This window comes from Argiope bruennichi, chromosome 4 (assembly GCF_947563725.1).
Source record: "Argiope bruennichi chromosome 4, qqArgBrue1.1, whole genome shotgun sequence".
Taxonomy (NCBI): domain Eukaryota; kingdom Metazoa; phylum Arthropoda; class Arachnida; order Araneae; family Araneidae; genus Argiope; species Argiope bruennichi.
Genome location: NC_079154.1, coordinates 24497359 through 24518325, shown reverse-complemented (window position 1 = coordinate 24518325; position 20967 = coordinate 24497359). Strand labels below are relative to the sequence as shown.

At 29.4% G+C, this 20967-nt stretch overlaps 1 protein-coding gene across 1 annotated transcript in view; it reads left to right on the top strand.

Annotated features, from left to right (window-relative positions):
* The first annotated feature begins 3578 nt into the window (after nt 1-3578).
* Nucleotides 3579-20967, top strand: part of LOC129966880 (glyoxylate reductase/hydroxypyruvate reductase-like) — a 30137-nt gene continuing 12748 nt past the window's right edge. Inside the window, exons 1-2 of the mRNA XM_056081486.1 lie at nt 3579-3736; nt 18014-18144. Of these exons, the coding sequence (XP_055937461.1) occupies nt 3666-3736; nt 18014-18144 (202 nt within the window). The 5' untranslated portion in view covers nt 3579-3665. The remainder of the gene's footprint in view (nt 3737-18013; nt 18145-20967) is intronic.

Here is a 20967-nt window from a genome sequence, read left to right as displayed (position 1 = left end):
TAAAAAATTGAATGTGTCGGTTATCTATTTCAGATCTCACATTTCAATCTACTGTTTGCAATTTCACTTTCTGATTCATTGCGTTGTTAAAAATATTTTTTTTTGAGACATTGAAGAAAATACTGAAATACAGCTTTCAAATATTTCATGATATATAGAAAATGGTTTGAATTTCTTTGCAATAATAAAATCTATTGTTAAATGGTACAAAGAAAAAATATTTCTTAAAAATTTTTTTTATAATCCATTGCTAAAAACTGAACAGTAACTGAATTGGTATCGCGAAAATGATATATATATATAATATATATCACGAAAAGATATATATATATATATATATATATATATATATATATATATATATATATATATATATATATATATATATATATATATATATATATATATGTATAGACAAAAGTAATAAAACCGAAGTTAATAGGAAAATCAAATTAAACCAAATAAAAAATGAATCCGGCCTGAAGACTTTTTCAAGGGTCACCCTCAGGCAGGGATTCAAAAAAAGGGATTTTTTCTGTGAAGGAATGCAGACTAAACAGTCTAATAATAATTCCTCGTGACCCGAAAATCCCCTGAAATTAAGCCTAAGAGATATACCATTTTAACAGAAAGGAAAATACAAAACAATAAATTAGAAGAATACATCCACTAATAAGAAAAAATACAGTAACAAAAATAACCAGAAAATAACACTCAAACCGGTAATGGAAACAAAAAGGAAAGTACATACCAGCAGCAGGCAAAGAAATTTTAAGCTTTCGATTGTGATTCCCGCTTTTTAACACCTCCAAGCTAACGCATTTAAGGTAAAAAACAATTGTAGGGTCCCAGCGTCATCTATTGAGTGATCTAATAATATTTTAAAATGGTTTAAAAATTAGTTTTGTGCAATAATATTTTCGGTTGTTATCTATCACAGAAAAAAATTAAAATCTCCCTTAATTGTTCATTTTTTATCAATTAAAATATCAAAAAATTTGCTTCAAGTTGCACATTTTCACTTCCAAATTATGTTTGTGGCAAATTTGGTTCTAAGTCAAATGATTTATCAAGTTGAGTGCGTGCGAGCCCACACGTACACACGCGCACACACACTAACTCTATTACTAGTAGATTTTATAAGTAACGACAATTTTATTCTTCTATAAACTTTCGCTAAAGAAAAATTTTTTGAATTCAATTTCTGTTTTAAAATTGCCCAGAAGAAAAATAAATTTTCGAAAACAATTTTATTTACTTCAAAATGTAAAGTATAGAGAAAGTAAAAAAAGCACTCACATCCTGGCTTCAAAAACAGAGATCTTAATAGCATATTCCAAAGGGAATAAAACAAATGCTTAAGTTTATACATCACGCAGAAATTTTAGGAATTTTCTAAAACGGATAATTTTACACAACGTTGCCAATAAATCTTTAATAGCTTAAAGAAAATTTGAAAATAAAACTTCTGAAATATAGAGAGTGAACAAGTTTTATTTCTTTTAAATATGTTTGAAAAGGAAACTCGTTATAAATGAAATATTTAAAACCAGCGGAGGTGGTCTCCATAAAACTTTCACGCATACTCTCTAATAAATTTGTTATCCCAGCCTTGTTTTTTGTTTTATTTGCCTTCCATTGCATTGGCGTACACTAATTACGTTCTTTTGGCGAGAATTTAGCTTTTTCATTGAATTCTATCGTGTTATCCTTGGCGAGTTATTTGGCGATTAAACCCTGGCATTCGTTAATAGTATCCGAAAATCGAATTAGTGTTTTAGATACAGTTTCCCCAACCAAATTAAACAAAAATCTGACACAAAGCTTCACTTGTAATCAGAAACTTCAATATTAAATTTGATATAATTAAATCATCATTTTTTAGAATGATCGCGTTTGCATGTTTTTGAAGTTACAGACCGACAGACAGTCAATTCATAGTTGGATTTAGCTCAAAATTAGACAGGTCAACATTACATATGTTAAATCTGTGTTCCGAATTTTATCTATATACAGGGTGTTCCAAAAAATGTATACACACTTTAAATAATTGTAAATTTGGGGTTTATTATAATTCGAATAATTTTCAACATGTTCTTCAACATGTTTCAACAACATTCTTCAAATATCATTCTATTATCTTGTTATCGCATGTTCTCAAACTGATGTCCGTTCTGCTCCAGACACTGCTGACAACGCGAAGCGATGGAATAGCACACATGATGGAACAATTCCCTTGGGATATTCGTACATTCATGTTCAATCGTGCCCTCAATTGAACAACTGTTGCAGGTTTATGGACGTCCTGAATATTTCCATCAGCTTATCTCTAATTCGAGTGATGGTAACTCGTTTAGGTGGTTCTTTGTTAAACTCCCACTTAAATTGTCTTTGCACTTCTACTGCATTTTCATACTTCCAGTAGCATTTTAGAATAAATTTCTTTTCTTCAAATTCAAGTCTGTCTGCCATCACTCGGTTCAATGGGTTCAGTCCGTAAAGAAAGAAGAAATAACTTAGTTATCAGCTGCTAAAATGTGTATACATTTTTTTGGGACACCCTGTAGTTGTCTTCGCTTTGCAATTATCGTGTTAATTTATATTCGAACAGATGGACTTCTTCTGAACAGATTTTACTCAAAATTTGATAGAATCTACAAAGGCCTTATATCAAATTCCAGCCATCTTTGAGTTATCTTTGTCACTGACAGACAGACAGACTTTTTCTAAACATATGTTATTCGAATGCAGGAAGATTTAAAACGTATAGATTAGCCTAAATTTCGAATTCGAATTTTTTGACGATTACTATACTTTCTCTATACTACGTATACGAGAAACTAAAAATAAATTTTAAAAAATGTTTGTATTTTTTCAATAAACTTTAAGGCATTATGATAAAACGCTTTAATTCTTAAATAATTTTACCTGCTTATTTATTCATATTCTGTTCTTTTATGAAGTTTATGTTCTTTATTCGTTAAGAAGTAGATAGATTTAAATATATCAAAAGTAAATTTGATACGATTGATGGCATAAGTTAACAGAAATCGTGTATTTATATATAAAGCTTTTGTAACTGTTGCTTTATCATGGTGAGATATTAATGCTAATATGAACGTATCTATTTTTTTTTGTCTGTCTCAATCACTTTGCTATTAATTAATCAAAACTGAAGTGGTTAGCATTCGCGATTTATATTTCTTTTCTTCATTACTTTGATGTCAGTGACAGCTCTCAATTCTAATAAACAAGCTTTACAATTAAAGTTTCACTTCAATAATCATTTACCAGCACTTTAATCAATTGTTATTCGTTTCCTTAACGTTTATGAGAAAATAATCATATTCATTTCATATTTACATGTCCTTTAGTCTGAAGAATTTAAATCTATTCATTTATGCAAATGAAGGTCCAAGCATCTCCCAATGTAGTCATCGCGACTAACTGAACAATGAAAACATAAATTATCAAAACCTCTGGTAAATATTTCTCATTCAAGTTCTCCGCTCTCGCATCTGTGACGTCATTACTCCGAGACGCGATCGTGGCGCCATCGCAACGCGAGATGACCTTGCTGTAAGGTGACTTCCTTTCTATCCTTCTGTCAAACGTTCACTTGAAAGGATCGTTCTGTCACTCTCTCTGCCTCCTCAGCGCAAAAGATGAGCAAGCCCAAAGTTCTCGTTACGAGGCCCGATGTGCCCGTCGAAGGAGTCAATTTGCTTAAGGAAAAGTGAGTATATTAAAAAAAAAAAAATTGTTATTTTGTAGTTTAATGTGGACATGTTGCGCTTGTATTAAAATTTATTGGATCTTCTTTTAGGAAAGGGTTGTGAGTGTGTTTGGAAGGTTATTAGCCTTGGGATTTGAATACGAAATATCATATTACGCTTTGGGCGTTGCGTGGGAGATTATTAAGCATGCATAAGAATTTTTTAAAAAGTGTTCTTTTATACCCCCGAATTTAATTAAGTGCAAATTGTTGGTAAAACGGGCAACAGATGTTCGAAGTTGGAAATGAGAAAGATATTATTTATTTTTAAGAAATATTAGTAAAGATAACAATTAAAATATGATCAAAAGTTGAAAAAAATTCTTTGGATTTTGTCTTCATTTATTGACGAGAAGAAATATGTGTTATTTAGTTAACTTAGAACTTTGCTGTGCACCCCCCTTTTTTTTTACTTTCTTTTTCACAACTGTCACCTTCAAAGTGCAAAGCAGTTATTTTTTTTTACGATTCAAATTATTTTCGGTTTGCTTGTGATTAACATTCCAGAACATGAGATCTTAAAAGAATGAATCTGTTTTTATTTTGAATAAATTCGTGAATGAACTGAAATTCGAGACGAGTTACGAATGCGCGAGTTACGAGTTCAGATACGCGTTTTCAGCGGTAGATAATCATAAATGGAGTACTAAGGAAATCGACCGCTACTCTACTTTGGATTCTTGTAGTTCAGCCAGACGCAAGCATCTCGCGTTCTGTCTGCTGTATCTTTTTCCACCCCTCTTTTCGCTTTTTGTTATTCTTTCTTTTCTTTTGCTCTTTATCGTTTGCTTCCACTTCCTTTCTAATGACGGAGGCAAGCAAAGCATTGCCATCTTCGCTTTTGAAAAAAATGGATCTAATTTAAAGCAGCTCTTACGTGTTGCGGAATAACTCTATTGCTCGAATAATTGAATTAATTCTAGAAGCAGAAATGGATTAAATTTTAAGGAAACAATACACACGTTTGTTATAAACTTAAAATTAAAGAAAATGTAAAGAAATATTAAATACTTTTCTTTTTAATTAAAACTTTGTTAGAATAAATTTTTTGTTTTCTAAAACTTTCAACAAAAGTACATAAAATCTTAATAATTAAATTAAAATTTCTTTTTTAAAAGCCAAAATATAAGCATTTAATGTGTTTTCTGCAGTATCTTCGTAAATAATGAGATATTGCTTTTATTATTCTAAAATTGAGAATCACATTGCAGCATAACATAATAACAGCTGGGGGAAAAATGCATTATTTATCGTAAAAGAATTATTACGGTCTTTTGAAATCGTCTGAATTTTCCACCATTTGTCATTTCTTGCCGACAGATGCCTTCGTTGATTGGCTTTGTAAAGTGTCAATTGCGAAAAAGAAGTGTTTTTCTTTCCAACTGTGGAGTATTATTAGAAATGGAAAAATTAAATCCGGTGAATATGAAAAGAATATTATTAATTATTTGTTACGTTCCTAATCAAGGCCGTAGTATTACTCTTATTATTAGTATGTTAAAAATCCACTGAATCAATAACATATTAATTTTAAATGTATTTATTATTTTTACATGAAGTTATTAAATTGATAAATAATTTATATGACATTGAAATGTGTTATATAATCTGAACAAAAGATCTCTTAAGAACAAAAGTTTGCATTTATTTTACAGCATTTCCATTTTAATGAATTATATAATGGATGATTAAATTAAATATTACACATTCTCTAGTATTTCGTTTGCAATCATGTATTTTTTAGCAAGAGAAATTTTTCTGGTTTATTGAAATTGAGTGTAAATTAATGACAAAATTAAATGCAATATTTTTTTCTGAATTAAATAAAAAATAATTTCTGTTTTGAGAGTAAAAATTCATTCACTAATAAAGCTATTTTTTAAAAAAAAATCGTCTGTCTCTTGCTGCATTTAAAAAACTAGTTTAAAAAGATATGAAAACGTTATTAAAAATTTAGCTGGTTTGTTCATCTGGAACATTCTTATTTTTTTTTTGGTTGTTAAATATTAATATGGAATATTATTTAAAATTTTACCTAGTCAGATGATAAGACTAAAAAATTCTGAATTTAATGGAATAATTGTATTACAAATCACTGAAGCTGAAATTAAAAAGCATACATGCTAAGGAGTAAAAGTGAAAGTAAAGACCCTACTACGGAGTTAAAGTTAAAAAAAAAAATCTTTTCTTAATTTAAAGGTTGGCAAAAGTAAGTTATTGAGTTTAATGAAACAGTGATATTAGTTTAAATTTCATTATAACAATGATATTGTTACATATATTGTAAATCAAATTAAAATAAAAAAATATTAAAATTAGAAAATGTTACGAAAATGAAAATTATATATTTAATAGATAATTTGTAAGTTTTATGATAGCATGAAAATAGTTTTTGTGACATATATTTTCGGAGGACATGGCCGAAAAACATCAAAAATGGCTTAATTTGAAAATAATTAATATTTTAGTGAACTTTTGAACTTGGGAAAAGTCGACAATGACCTTGCTTTTGACTTGAAGAGCACGTATGCAAATTTCGTCAAGACTGGATAAAAACTGAAGATTTGTTAAAAAAGCATACAAACTAATAAAAATATATAATGTTATAAATATATATTTCAGCTTAGGATAATATTTTTAATCTTTACTTTCATTTCACAACTCTTTGTCCAAATAGTTCTATTTTTAGCTTTTAGACAATTTCAATGACTTTAATCATTTGCTGAATGTCACATTATGAGTGAAGGTATGAATTATATTTTATACTCTAAATATTTAGTTAATTTCGTACAATTTAGATCACAGAGAAAAATTTATATTTATGTAAAAATTATTTTAAAAAAACTAAGCTTATAATTTCTGGTAACAGTTGAAACATTGTACTTAATTAAGTTGCACTGAAGAAATTCACTACGATGGTTTTTCAGTAGTGAAGCTGATGGTTTTTTAAAATAAACTATTAATAAGCTGATGGCAATGTTTGTTTTGTGTAAAATGATTATATTAAATATTACGGAAAAAATATCCTTGCGCAACTTTAAAACAAAATCTATTTATCTTTTCTTCTAAATTAAAAACAAGCAACTAACACTATAAATTTAAAATAGGAACTCACTAACTTTCAGAAATATTTTGTGATATTTTTCTTTGTATGTGAATTTTGAAGCAAAGGAAAACATTTGAAATGAAATTTATAACATTCTTCTGTCACTGTAGAAGATCTTATTCATTTACTAAGATTCATTCATAAGATCTTTAGTTGGTGAGAAATTTAAACTCTCTAGCCATTTTGATGTGAATAAATTTTAGAAATGTATTCACATAAAAATTAATTCACATTAGTTTTTATTAGTAGAGAAATAGTTTAGAATTGCTTTGTTTTTTTTCTCAAAATCAGCATAGAAATTTCTTTCAACAATAATAAATTGCGAAATGTAATATATCATTATGTCTTTCAGCTAAATCAATATTTTATTTATTTTTAGCTTTATATCTCTGCTTTTATATTTAAATAAATGATTGATTTTTAAATCTTTTATACTTTTACCATTTGATTATTGCAGTATAGTTAAATATAGCTCTTGCGCCAAAAAAAAAAAAAAATAATAATAAAGTTAGATTCAGAATTCTGATTCTAAATCAAAATTGAGTTAAATCAAATTCGTTCATGCAAAATGTTGTTCAAGAATAAAGCTTTCAATAGTGTTAAATAAATGAAGACTATGCATTTTATAACCATAGGTTAGACTTTGATATCCTAAAGTAAATATTAATAGAACTCAAGAAGGAAAAACGGAAGCGGAAACGTCAGAGGAGATAGAAAGATGGAAAAAAAAAAAAATGTGGCACTAACGAAATATCAACAAATAAAACTTGAGAGATTTAGTTTGATTCAACCATTGTATACATATACAATGCCGGTGTCGTGGCATAGGGGTAGCTCGTCTTCCCCTGTTCTGGGCATCTCGGGCTCCAGTCCCGGTTCGGGCATGGTTCTTCTGCGTTCTTTCTGTGAGGTGTGTGAATATGCCCCCCTGTAAAAAGGGGTTATGCAAGCGAATGTGATGCATGAAGTAGCTAAGTCGTACTCTGGACACTAGTTGGCGCTACTGAAAAAACAAGAGACGCTCACCTGGCTTAAATCGCTGACAGATAACTGTCAGCGGGCTTGTAAAGAGCTATAAGTCACAACACATATACATATACAATACTTTTTTCGAAAACTGAAACGACTAAAAAATTATAACTTCCTCTCTCTTTCAGAAAAAAAAAACTTTACGAAAAAAAATATGAAATGACTTTTTTTTTTCTCCTTTCTTGTAAAGGAAGTACATTGAGAAAAGTATTGTATTCGTCGAAAATTCAACTTCGTGATTTTGACGAATTTTTGTTTTCAATTTCCTTTTATCTTAAGGAAAAATTTATTTTTACTATTATGTCTCTCTCGATCTATATTTATCTAAGAGCACAATGACTCAAAGAAATAAATAAAGACGCTTTTAACAAAAGAAATGAAATTTAGTATGTAGGCCAAACGGCAAACTGTAGACTTTTGTTAAATTTTGGATGAAATCTGTTGAAGGAAAATATGATTATTTATTTGTTTATATGCATGCGAATACATAAAAAGCTAGAGGAAAAAATTCCTAATAAATAAATAAATGAAAAAAATTAAAAACAACAACAACCGTAAAGAGTTACAATTTGATGCATAATTTTATTTTCAGAAACATAAAGGTATATTAAATCTTGAGACATAGCTGTTGATGGACTGACTGACCATTTGTTTTCTAATTTATTCTCATTATGAGAATGTGATAAACTCATGAAAGAAACGATTAAGATGAATGAAATATGGTATGTCGATTTTTCATCAAACTTGTAGATATGTATTAAAACTTCAACCACAGTCAGTCGAAGTGAAGACATCCAAAATTCATTTACGAAGCACAAAATGTGTAGTGAATCCTGGATGAGAGGAGAGAACTTTCTCTTGCGGACTTGCTGTGACTTAGGAGAGTTTGCTACTTCCATATCTATCTCTACTTCATGATACGTTCAGGCGATGCAGAATTTTATAAGGAAAACAGAAAAGATAGTACTATATTTTCTAAGCATTTTCTCACTGGATTATCTAATTATTTCCCGTATAATGTTTGAGAGATTACTATTTTTGTTCTGTTTATATGTATCATTATGGGAATTATATTCTTCAACACATTTAATTAATTATAATAAAAAAGCATAAAACAACATGCTTTGGACTAAGGGTATAAACAATGTTATAAAATGATAAAAGTGCAAAAAGTGGTTTTTATTCTTTTTTTGCATTGAATTTTTTATAACAATTATTCATGCTGAAACTGAAAATCTGATACGTGAACAAACGCTATTATATTCGTCTTAACTTAAATTATATTCTCGTTTGTTTTTACAAATTAACCAATACGAAACTGAAAATTTTACTACTTTTAGTTCCGCTAGTAATGTTTCTTTTTATTTTCCTTTCGAAATTTCATTCCATGAAACCATAAACGCATTTTATAAAGTAACCTTGAGAAAGGTGTTTACGATTTGAGTGTGTTGGTAGATACGGTTGTGACATTTCTCGGATTCGTTTGATGAAATACTGGCGTTTCACATTTCAGGAATCGGGCTTCAATTTCACAATTTAGAGTGTAGCTGTTAAATCATTGTATCCGAAAGCTATTTTATATGACTTTTTCTAACACTTGCTAATTTTAAAAGGAGTAATTGGCGTCAATATTTTTAGTAATTATTTTTGTAATACACGAATTTAATCCTGATTTGATTAATTACATTCTAGAGTTATTTTAACCCTTTAAAGGGTCATTTTTTTCTAGTCATATTATGTTAAAATATTTTTAGGCTTGAAATTAGAATAAGGAAAGGGATTCATTTAGCTTATTAGATAAATTTAATTTGATTAATTAATTAACTTAGTTAATTAATAATTAAGTAACAAATCAAGACACATCATTTTGTGTGAGATAAAGAACTGAAGTATCTAAGTTTCTGTGTTTCTAAAAAGTTTTGTCAGAACTTATGCCAACTTACATAAATTTATACAAAGATTGATAAATTTAGTGGGAAGCATACTTCCTACGGCCCAAGAAATGGTTAATATATTTTCCGATGCGTAATAAGTATAATCATACATTTTCTTTTCTGGATGACTGGAAGTAAATATGCATCTTTTTATTTTAATAATTTTTTTTTGACAAAATTGGTGCTTAACTAATCATAATTGCTAAACAGAAAAAAAAAAGAAAAAAAGGCGGGAGTAGTCTTCCAACACTTCCTCGCATACCCTCTAATAAAGGTGTTATCCCAAAGAATGCCTTGCATAGCTTTGGAGCCTAATAGTTACAAAATAATAACCTTTGGCGCGAATTTCGCATTTTTACTGAATCTATCGTGTCATCTTTGGCGATAAATGCCTGGAATGCGGTTAAGAGTATCCGAAATTGGAATTTGTGTTTTAGATGCGTTTTCTCCAAAACATGTTTCGGATTGAAACAGAAATTTGACGCACCATTATTATTGTCGTCTCAAAATCCCATACCAAATTTGATATATTTAATTCATAGCGTTTTTAAGCTATCGCGTTTATATGTTTCTAAAAGTGCAGTTCGACAGACAGTCAACCCCCTTTTGGATTTGGCTCTAAAGTTAATGGGTGTCTACTCTATAGATGTTAATTCTTTGTACCGAATTTTATCTATTCATCTAAGTCTGTTCGTTATGTAACTATCGCGTTATATTCGAACAGTCAAACAGACATTCTCTGAGTAGATTTTACCCAAAATTTAATAGAAATTTACAAATTGGTGTAAAGTCTGTATATCAAATTTCATCCATCTAGCTCAAAGCGTTTTTGGTTTATCTTTGTCATAGACGGACCTTTTCCAAAAATGTATTTTTCATAAGTAGGGAGGTCTAAAACATGGAGATTCTTTAAAAAACCGCCTATTATTATACTTTCTTGGTACTACCGTTATGAGAATGTAAAAATCCATGTAACTTTTTCTTAAATAAACAAACTTTTTTGACCTGTCGATTATTTATATTGCAACAGATGTAAATATAACAATTTTCCATAAAAATCAACAGTTAAATCATTACTGTATGTGTTTCTCACAAAATGTAAATATTTTTACCGATTCATTACTTTTTTTTTAATTAATTGAGAGCTTTTTTCGATTATTTATGTATTTTGTGAGATAAACATGGAATGACAGATATGCAATCATTAATCAAAGGGAAAGAAACGAAAAAAAATAAATATAGAAATCAGTCAAACCTAAAACTGAAAGATAGGCATATTAATCAGGCATAAATGGTATGACAAAAGTGTATTAATTTTTATTCGTCTTGTAATATTTGATTTATTAAAATTTAAGATGAGGAAGTGATGGTAAGTGGTTTTTGACAGAAAACCAGCGAGAGTGGTCTCTTTAAAACTTTCTCGCACACTCTGTAATAAACTTACATGGCATTGGCATATAATAGTTACGAAATATTAACTATTGGCGCGAATTTAGCATTTTTACTGAATCTATCGTGTCACCTTGACGAGTTATTTGGCGATGAAGCTCTGCAATTAATAGCATCGGAAAATCGAATCCGTATTTTAGATGCGTTTTTCCCGATCGATTGAAACAAAAATTTGTTAAATATCTACACTTGTAGTCACAAAATCCCAAACCAAATTTGATATATTTAACTCTTTGAGTTCTGAGTTATGGCATTTACATGTTTCTGAAAGAACAAACCAACAGATGGTCATTCACTAATTGGATTTGGATCAAAGTTTGACAGATGTCTACACTATAAATTGTAAATGTGTGTGCCGAATTTTATCCATCTAGTTCTTTTCGTTTTGTAGTTCGAACAGCCGGACAGACAGACTTCCCTGAACGGATTTTGCTCGAAATTCGATAGAAGTCTATAAATTTGGAATAAAGAGCGCACACGAAATATTCTCCGTCTAGCTCAAAGCGGTTTTTGAATTATCTTTGGCATTTTCCAAGAATGTGTTTTTCGAACTCGGGTAGATCTGAAACCTGGAGATTCGTCGAAATCTCGAGTTCGAATTTTTTGACCGTTACTATACTTTCTGTATAATATGTATACAAAAAAGTTTTTTAAAAAATCAAAATTTTAAATGTAAAAGAATTTTTTTGTTTAGATTCCAAATATATTTTAATATCCTTATAGATTCTTAATTCGGTTATACTACAAATTTTGTTATTTTACATAAGTACGAATTAATAACCTATGATATTACAGGATCGCTTTCAAAAAGTTTAGTAAATGGCCTATTTTCGTCTAATATTCAGTAATAAATAAGCATGCATGGTTTTTTTTTATTTTTAATTAATTGCATATAAGCATATTTTCCAAACAATATATTTTTTAAAAAAATTCTTTTTGTTTATGAATTTGACTTTTTTGCGTATCACGATTTTAAAATATATTCCATTGTTTATGTTTATGTTTCACATAAGCAGAATGTATTCAAAAAAATTAATCGCATGCAAACTGTCGCAGTATTTATATCCTTAAAATAAAAAATAATAAATAAATAAATAAATAAATAAATAAAAAAACCAAGAGAATCACGCAAGCATAATACGCTGCACAGCAGTTTTCACAGTTGGAAAGAAAAAAAACAAGAGAATCACGCAAGTGTAATCCTCTGTACAGCAGTTTTCACCGCTGACATCTTATGACAGCGAAGCCGTCAGTATTCATTGGTTGTTTACAAAAAAGGCTTCCCTGTAAATAATCGATATTTACGGTGAAACCAACTCAAGGAGAAAGAGAAATGACCAATGGCGGTAACGTATTTTTCTCTCAGCATGACTGCTCGTGAAGATATTTGCACGTAAATATAGATCAGACAAAGGGAGAAAAATCAATATCTTTTTTTTTTTCTTCATATAGTTCTTGTTTCATGAAAAATAAAATCGTTCTACAATTTTCTTTTTTTTTATCAAAAAAGGTTTTTGAGTTAATCTCATTTACGAGAATAGAAAAATTCTGAAATGATAAAATAATATTAATTTAATTAAAAAATAAAATAAATTGGAATTACAAATATAGTGGTGTCTTTATTTAAGGAAGTCTCGTCGTTTTATTTAAATTCTTCTTTATAAAAAAACATTGAATAGAAATCTGTAAACTGAAGTTAAAGAAGAGGGAGAAAATACTTATTTCTATCCTTAAAAATTATAAAAGTCTGTCATATTTTGTACATGTTTTATATAAAAATCATACATTTTTCTTAAAAATTCATATTTTTGAAAATTGAAGCGCATCATCCTTAACATTTTGTTGAAACTGTGGATCTCTTTATATTGTCTCAATGCTTTTTGAGAAAGATTTTTAATAATCCCTTCATTATCATCTTTATTACTCATTGTAATGTCTTCATTATTTTTTGTAACTCTTAGCAGTATCATATTTCGTAGGAGAGACCCCCCCCTAGGGGGCATCTCGAAATGAGGATGAGATGCTTCCGGTATGGTAGATGGATCTTGCCACCCTGGAGTGTACACGAAAACGTGGGGCTTTGGCTCCTCCCATCGATGACAGGACGTACTTCCTTAGGGAAGGGTTGTATCGTGGCCGGTAATGGCCCTTAGGACTCAACAATAGTTCCTACCAGTGTTGCTGTTGCAGTGGTCCGGTCATTCAGTAATTATTATCAATGTGCTTTCGGGCGGGTCAGAGAGCCAGTGATAGGATTATTCCGTAGGTGATTCAACAATTAAACAACTCTGCAATTTCAGTAATAGAGTAAAATCGCTAGAGGTCTTGGTAAAATAGAAAGTTGCAAAAGGTTGCAACCCCCTTTCCCTCCCTAAACATCTCCAATTCCCCAACTCCCTCTGCAGAAAATCGGAAAAATTTTTTAGATATAAATCATGTCTCAAATATGGAAAGAATATTATGTAAATATTGTTCCAAGACAAGATTCTGTAGGTTATATATTTAAATGAGAATTTGTTAAGTGAAGGCTATTGCATTGTATTTTATTTCTGACGAAATGAATCATAAACCGCATGCACAGAATTCCTTTCAGTTTCGAAGACAAATCTTTTAAGACACATCGCTTCATTTGAGTAGTGATAATTATAGTTGATAAGTGAAATGAAAGATGTTATGTAATTTGTAATTAAATAGTCCGGAATATAAACCAAGTCTTATTAAATCTGTTGCAATTCTTTAAAAATTTTACTTCACATTAATGTAAATAAAAGTCATTCTAATTTTAAGGGCTTTTTTTCATATAACCTTTAAATTATTAAGCTAATTTCATCTAAATTAAGAGAAAATTAATTTAAAGTGAAAAGAAAAAAATTACTGCTGTCAACATTTCAAAATGCAAAAGTTAAGTATTCGATTAATTTAAAATTAATCTAAATTTTCACATGCTTCGGAAGAAACTTCAAACAAATTATCGCTCAAAATTTTTTTTAAAAAAATATTATTTTAAACTTAAAAAAAATCCTTTTTAATTATACCAATTTCATTTCAGTGCAATTTTTCCCCTTCAGTACTATTAATTTTTAAAATTTAATTTTTTAATGTGATTTGTAGCAGTGCAATTCATCGTTATGGTGAAATTCAAACCAACTTTAATTTTATGATTTTTTTTTAGCCCATCCATTTGGTAAAAACCTTGAAGGCTAAGAGTTAATTAAATTACGATATTTTTATTTCACTAGATCATTTTTATTATTAAGAGTTTTTTCTTTTAAATTTTTAACGTGAAGAGAAAACACAGTATGTGGCAGCATGCAAAAGCACAGCTTAGACCAAGCACAAGCCAATAAGACAAAAATTCCAAAAGCAAATGAATAAATAAGATGAGATGAGAACTGCGAAGAATGCAGATAATATTTAATATATATATATATATATATATATATATATATATATATATATATATATATATAGAGAGAGAGAGAGAGAGAGAGAGAGAGAGAAATATAAATTCTAAATGAATTTATAATTGAGATTGTGAACAACAATAAAAAAATATATAAAAATAAAAATATTAATTTAAAAACATATTGTAAATACATAACTTAAAAATTTATATTTAAAAGGAAAAATAAGTTTTATATATACTAGAAGTTGGATAGCTAAAGTGCAACTGTCAGTCGCTTTCATTTGAATTGAAACCAGTTGCTTAGTTTGAACTTCGTTTGAATGAGGTACGGTGGAAGTATAATATAATCATTTTTGAGGGTTCGAATGTTTTTAGTAAAACGCTTGTAAACCAGGAGTTTGTATAAATTTTTCTTTATTACAAATATACACCATACTATACCGTTCGTTGCTAAGTAAAAAGAAAAAGAGAATTATTCGTTTAGATATAGTTGCTAAGCAATAGTTGAGTTATAGTAAGCGAACTGGCGCCGTTTTGAAACATAGCAACGGTCCCTGGAACTTGTTATTTTTTTCTTATTTGTATCATAAATTGGTAGTTTTTTTTGGTATTGCATATACCTTGCCGAAAAATTGCAATGAAAATTATTTTACTGATTTAAGTTTTGTAAATAATTTTTAATCATATTCTCACATTAGAATTCCATAAACAATGAATTCCCACATAAAGTGTATAAATGAATTTATGAATTACTGAACACTGGCTTGAGAGATTCTATCAGATTATTAAAAGAAAAAAACTAATTTAGAAAGTTGCATAGAATGGATTACTTTAAAAATTTTACTGCCAATATATCTTACTTAATTTCCGTTTTCTTTATCAGTTATAGTTTTATTTCATTTTCCTGTTTATTTTCCTACATGTATGTACAGATAGGAGTACGAACATTTGTTTTTTAGAGAAAGGAAAACAAAATTACTTTTGAAAAGAAAACTTTTTAGAGAAAGGAAATTTTAGCGAAATATTCTGGGAAATTTTGCGATTGGAAAAAATTGTAAGAACTATTGCTATAACTCAGAGCAATTGCATATTAACGTTCAGACTTTAAAAGATAAATGCTATATGTGGTTAAATATTTCCATTTGTTTACTTCAGTTTTTATTTTAGCAGAAATAACAATCGATATAAACACCAGTAAATTTAAGATGTTTATATCGAATTGAAAATGTTCCAACATGTTTTTACTTTCTCATATTCTCTCATTAGAAGTATAAAGAAAGTTTTATAATTGTCAAAAAATTAGAGAGTGATTTTGACATATCTCCATTTTCATGCTTCTCTGAATTCGAAAGACCGCGGAGGCCTGGTGGTAAGGTCTCGGCTCGTGAGCCGTAGGGTTTCAGGTTCGAGACCCGCTTCCACCGAAGAACCGTCGTGTAAGGGGGGTCTGTTGCACAGTAGATCCGTCATGCTAAACGTCCTCCCGCTGGTGTGGTGTGGAGAGGGGGGTGCCAACTCAGATGTCGTCCTCGTCATCTGACCGCGATTCAAAATGACGAGGTCCGTCCCAAAATAGCCCTAGTGTTGCTTTACAACGGGACGTTAATATAACTAAATTAAACTCTGAATTCGAAAATCATTTTTTTTTTGGCATTATACGTTTCTGTCTATCAGTTTGTCTATGCTTTGAGCTATGTGAATGAAATTTGACGTATGGACTTAGAAGTAAATTTCATCAAATTTCGAATGAAATCCGTTCAGAGGAAATCTGCCTATTTGAATGTTCGATTACAAGTGAACTCGATAGTTCCAAAAAGCACTGACTTAGGTAGATTAAATTGGCACACAGGTTTAGCATACTGTACGATATCCCGCCCTAGCCTGCGGCCACTCAGGAAACTTGATGGGGCCGCCGAAGAGCAACCCCACCTAGCACGAAGGAACAAACTACACTTGGTGGCATTAGACCCTTGCAAACAATTAAAAAAAAAAAGAACCCTCTAGAGAAAATGCATATTGGTGCAGAAAAAGAATAGAAAAAAATATTACATTTTATATTACCTATTAAGTTGCAAAATATTAAAAATGCATAAAAACATTAAATGAGTGTTAACTTTTTGCATTAAGAAAGAGCTAAATGCAAAAGATTTGAGAAAATGTCCCTAATAGAAGATTTAATGACTGAAATTTTTATGAGGTCATTGACTTCAAGAGACATCCATTTTTTTGGTCATCTGAGTCTGTGTTCCCGAAATAGTGCACACAGGTTTAGCGCCTAAAATTAAAATTCCTATTAAATTTTGAATCATATGTCAAAGGATGGATCGTCTCTCTGCTTGTGTCTTCGCGTGCATGTGAACGTAATAACTCATAAAAGCAAAAATGCTAGATTCAAGCCAAATATCAATATTTCGTAACTGTTGTTCACCAATCCATTTAAGGCATTTGCGACCTTACCCAATGACCCCAATTTTTTGTGGTTGAAAGGGTTAAACCTTTATTGTAGTATATATTCGAAAGGTTTGGGGTATTATTTTCATTGGTAATAGTGTAATAGCGGAGTCAACAATTTAAAATCCATTGTTAGTTTTATTTGTTATCCAGCAGTATGAATCATTATGCTATCAGCGATTGTATTCTCTCCTCCATTTTCTCATATGTTTCCGAAATATGGCTGCAGGTCGAATTTTTTTTATGATTGTAATGCTTTTCATTTTGTGCATTTTGTTTAGCAGAAAGTAAAAAATAGCGTTGGTATAGTTATATCTAATTTTACGATAAGAATTTTAAAATGGTAATGTTTACAGAGTATCATACTGCATGTTGCATTATCACACTGTATAATGCGGCATGCTTGATGAAAGAATCATTCAAAATTCTCTATAACGCAAATTATTGGATTTAGAACAATCAAATTTAGCACATGGTTACTTCTTGGGTAGTAGATACAATCACTTAGCAAAAAAAAAAAAAAAAAAAAAACATTTAGAGGTACCGATTTTTCCCCTGTAATACATTTTTCAAAATATTTTTTTAATATACTTTACAAAAATCGTTTTCATTGTTCTAATTACAACAGTAACACGCTTTGTGGCGACATTAAATACTGTTTTTGTCTATACGTTAACAATAAATTTTAAAAATAAAATTAAGGTAGACGAATCAAACTAGACAAGTTTTCGTGCTATGATGTTAACACTAGAAGTTTAAATCTCTTATATTTCATATAATGACTTAAGAAATAAAGGTATCTGATTTTTAAAATTATCACCTATGTATTTTAAATAAAAGTGTCTGTCTTTTTTCCTCCGCAGATGCGAGGTGGAGATTTACGACCAAGAAAAGCCCATCGAGAGGGACGCCCTCCTCAAGATGATAAAAGGGAAGGACGCTCTCTTATGCCTCTTGACAGATCCCATTGACAAGGAGGTGATTGAAACAGCTGGTAAGGAGAAAGCACCTCCGTCCTTGTTCTTTTCCTTATTCCCTTACTAAAAATGTCGACGGACTTGTGTATCCAGGAAGAAGAATCGGGTTGACTGATGTTGATGTAAATATCATGTTCGAATGAGTCATCTTCGACAGGGGGAAAATAATTTTTAAAAACGTGCTTTGAGTAGTATGAAAATATTTATTAAAAAGAATAATTCTTTTTCCTTATTGAATGAATCATACTAATGGAATTTGTCTTACTGACAACATTTCAAAAAAATTGATGGCCGTATTTCTGATTTATAGATTACAATTCTTTCTTCTATCGAGAAAGTATTGTAATCGTCAAAAAATTCGAAATCAATCAATATTTTGATGAATCACCAGTTTTAGAACTCAATATTTTTCAAAAGGAGTTCAAAAACACCTTTTTTGGTATTATGACTGTCTGTTTGTATGTGAACACAATAATTCAGAAACACTTTGAGCTGGACGGATAAAATTTTGTGTACATTGTTTACAAAAAAATTTGTTGATTTCCTTCAAATTTTCATGCAAAATCTATTTAGAAATTTGTATAACTGGCTCTTGGAATCTAAGTTTACATAATGATTACAAAAAAAAGAGAGTTAAATGGACTAAAATTCTCTACACAGATTAACATCAACAGTGCAGATATTCATCAAGTTTTGAACAATATTCTACTAGGGGCTGTCAGTCGGTATATACAGAAAAATATTTTCAACGATATGACATAGAGAAAGATAAAAAGATGTAAAAAGATGACACAAATTGTATTAATAATAATATTTATGATTATTGTAGTATTAATATTATTATTTATAATTGTACTGAGCATTTTAGTGATTTTTACAACAAACCTTTGATTTGGAAGATTTTCTTTTAACGTTAAAGATACCACATTAGATATATTCAAATAAATGCAAAAATTTTTCACTTCAATCTGACATAGAAGACTTTAGCATTGTGGTTACAAATATCGCAAAATCATAACTTTCACAACGCCTTTAAATAAGTGAATAAAAATAACTTTTTTCAAAATCATCAAAAATGATGTTTTCCATCCACCACTTCTTTATAAGCACCATTTTATAAATAAACAAAACTGTTAAATTGTAGACGATAACTTATATTTTCAAAAACGTAACTGTTATGAAAATAAATTTTCCGCACAATTTTTTTTTTCTATAGAGAGTACAAAATCGTTTGGAAAATGTGTGAACAGTCTATGTATTTTGTTGTTTACTTTCGTTCAGCCTTTTTTATGATCAGTAATTCGAATTTTATGGGTAAAAAAAGTGTAAAAATGAAATATAGTACAAAAGAATTCCAAATAAATCTATTTCACTAAAAGTATGAAAGAAAATATAAATAAGAGAAGTTTTGATTCAAACTCTCTGAACAATTGAGATGTTTCTTTCGAAACATCTACAAGTATTTGAAAAAGAATGTATAATTTTGAATCGTTTTAACACAACTGAAGTTTATTCTGTAATGAGGAAATGGCATCTTCTTTTCAATGTTTCTGACTGATGATAACCACGAGTTGCAAGGTAGCGTCAAGGTTATCGTGTTTACCAAGGCTAGCATCTTTCAAAATAATTCAGAATATTTATAAATGAGTAATGGGGTTTTTAAGGAAGAAAAAAATATTATATAAAATATTTCAGTCACTTATGAAACTTATTTTTGTAGTAAAATATTTCCATTTGCTCGGATAAAAATGCGTATTCTGGGATTTCGATTTCGGTTACTATATGATGGAATTCAGCCGCTTCATTTGATGCTAGCTTATTGTATGTATTGAAAAGTCTGAATCAAGGTCATATTGAATAGAATTCTGAACTTTCCTTGCGTAACAGATGCAGCTATTGTTTTGATGATGAATAATTCAGGTTTTATTTTTTGTATTATAAAAGATAAACGCAAAACAGAACATTTCATTCGAAAATTCAGTAAAGCATCATTTATACACCTTTCAGGAGATTGATGTAAAACGATGCATAAAAAACATAAAGTAGAAATTCAAAGCAATCAATTTTAATGCTTCTAAAAAGTAAAACGACATTACAACTTGTTTACTTACTACTACTACTACTAGCAGTTGAATGTTGTACTAATGCTATCAAATTTCTACTTCAAAACTGATAGCATTAAACTATGTAGTGATCATTAAACAAGTATTTTTATGCGCATCTGAATACGTTGATTAACGATCACACGTTTTAAAAATAATGTAAAGCGAATGATAGCTTTAACTACAATCCCATTAAACTCTATACACAATAATTAAATTTTAAAAGTAATTATTTATCATAAAGACGTAGAATCATACTTTTATTGCCTATTTGGAATACTAATTGCAATAAACTTACAATTTTACACAATTATATGCATTTAATAATAATAATAATTATAATAAAAAACTTTGATTGTAGGTTGTTGTGCTTATTATTTGTGAGCTTTATAAACAGTTTTACGAATCGAAAAAAGTTCATTGAATCTTTTTTCATTTATATTTTTTGACAGAAAAAAATTAATGGGGTCCGTTGCGTTTTTAAAAAGAAGAATAACTTCTTCGCTTTCTTCATCATTGCTTAAATTACTTATAGAATGCTTGTATTTTATTATTAAAAATTTTTTTGCTTCTCCAAGTTTGCGGTTAATACATTCCTTGCAAGTTTTTCTTGCTATCAGCAGATTTTTGTTTTTTATAAAGCCCAGAGCGACGCATCACCGAAATTTTTCAGCCGTTGGATTAAATAAACGAAGTATTTCACCGTTGCACTGCTTACGAATGTATCAGGAAAATATG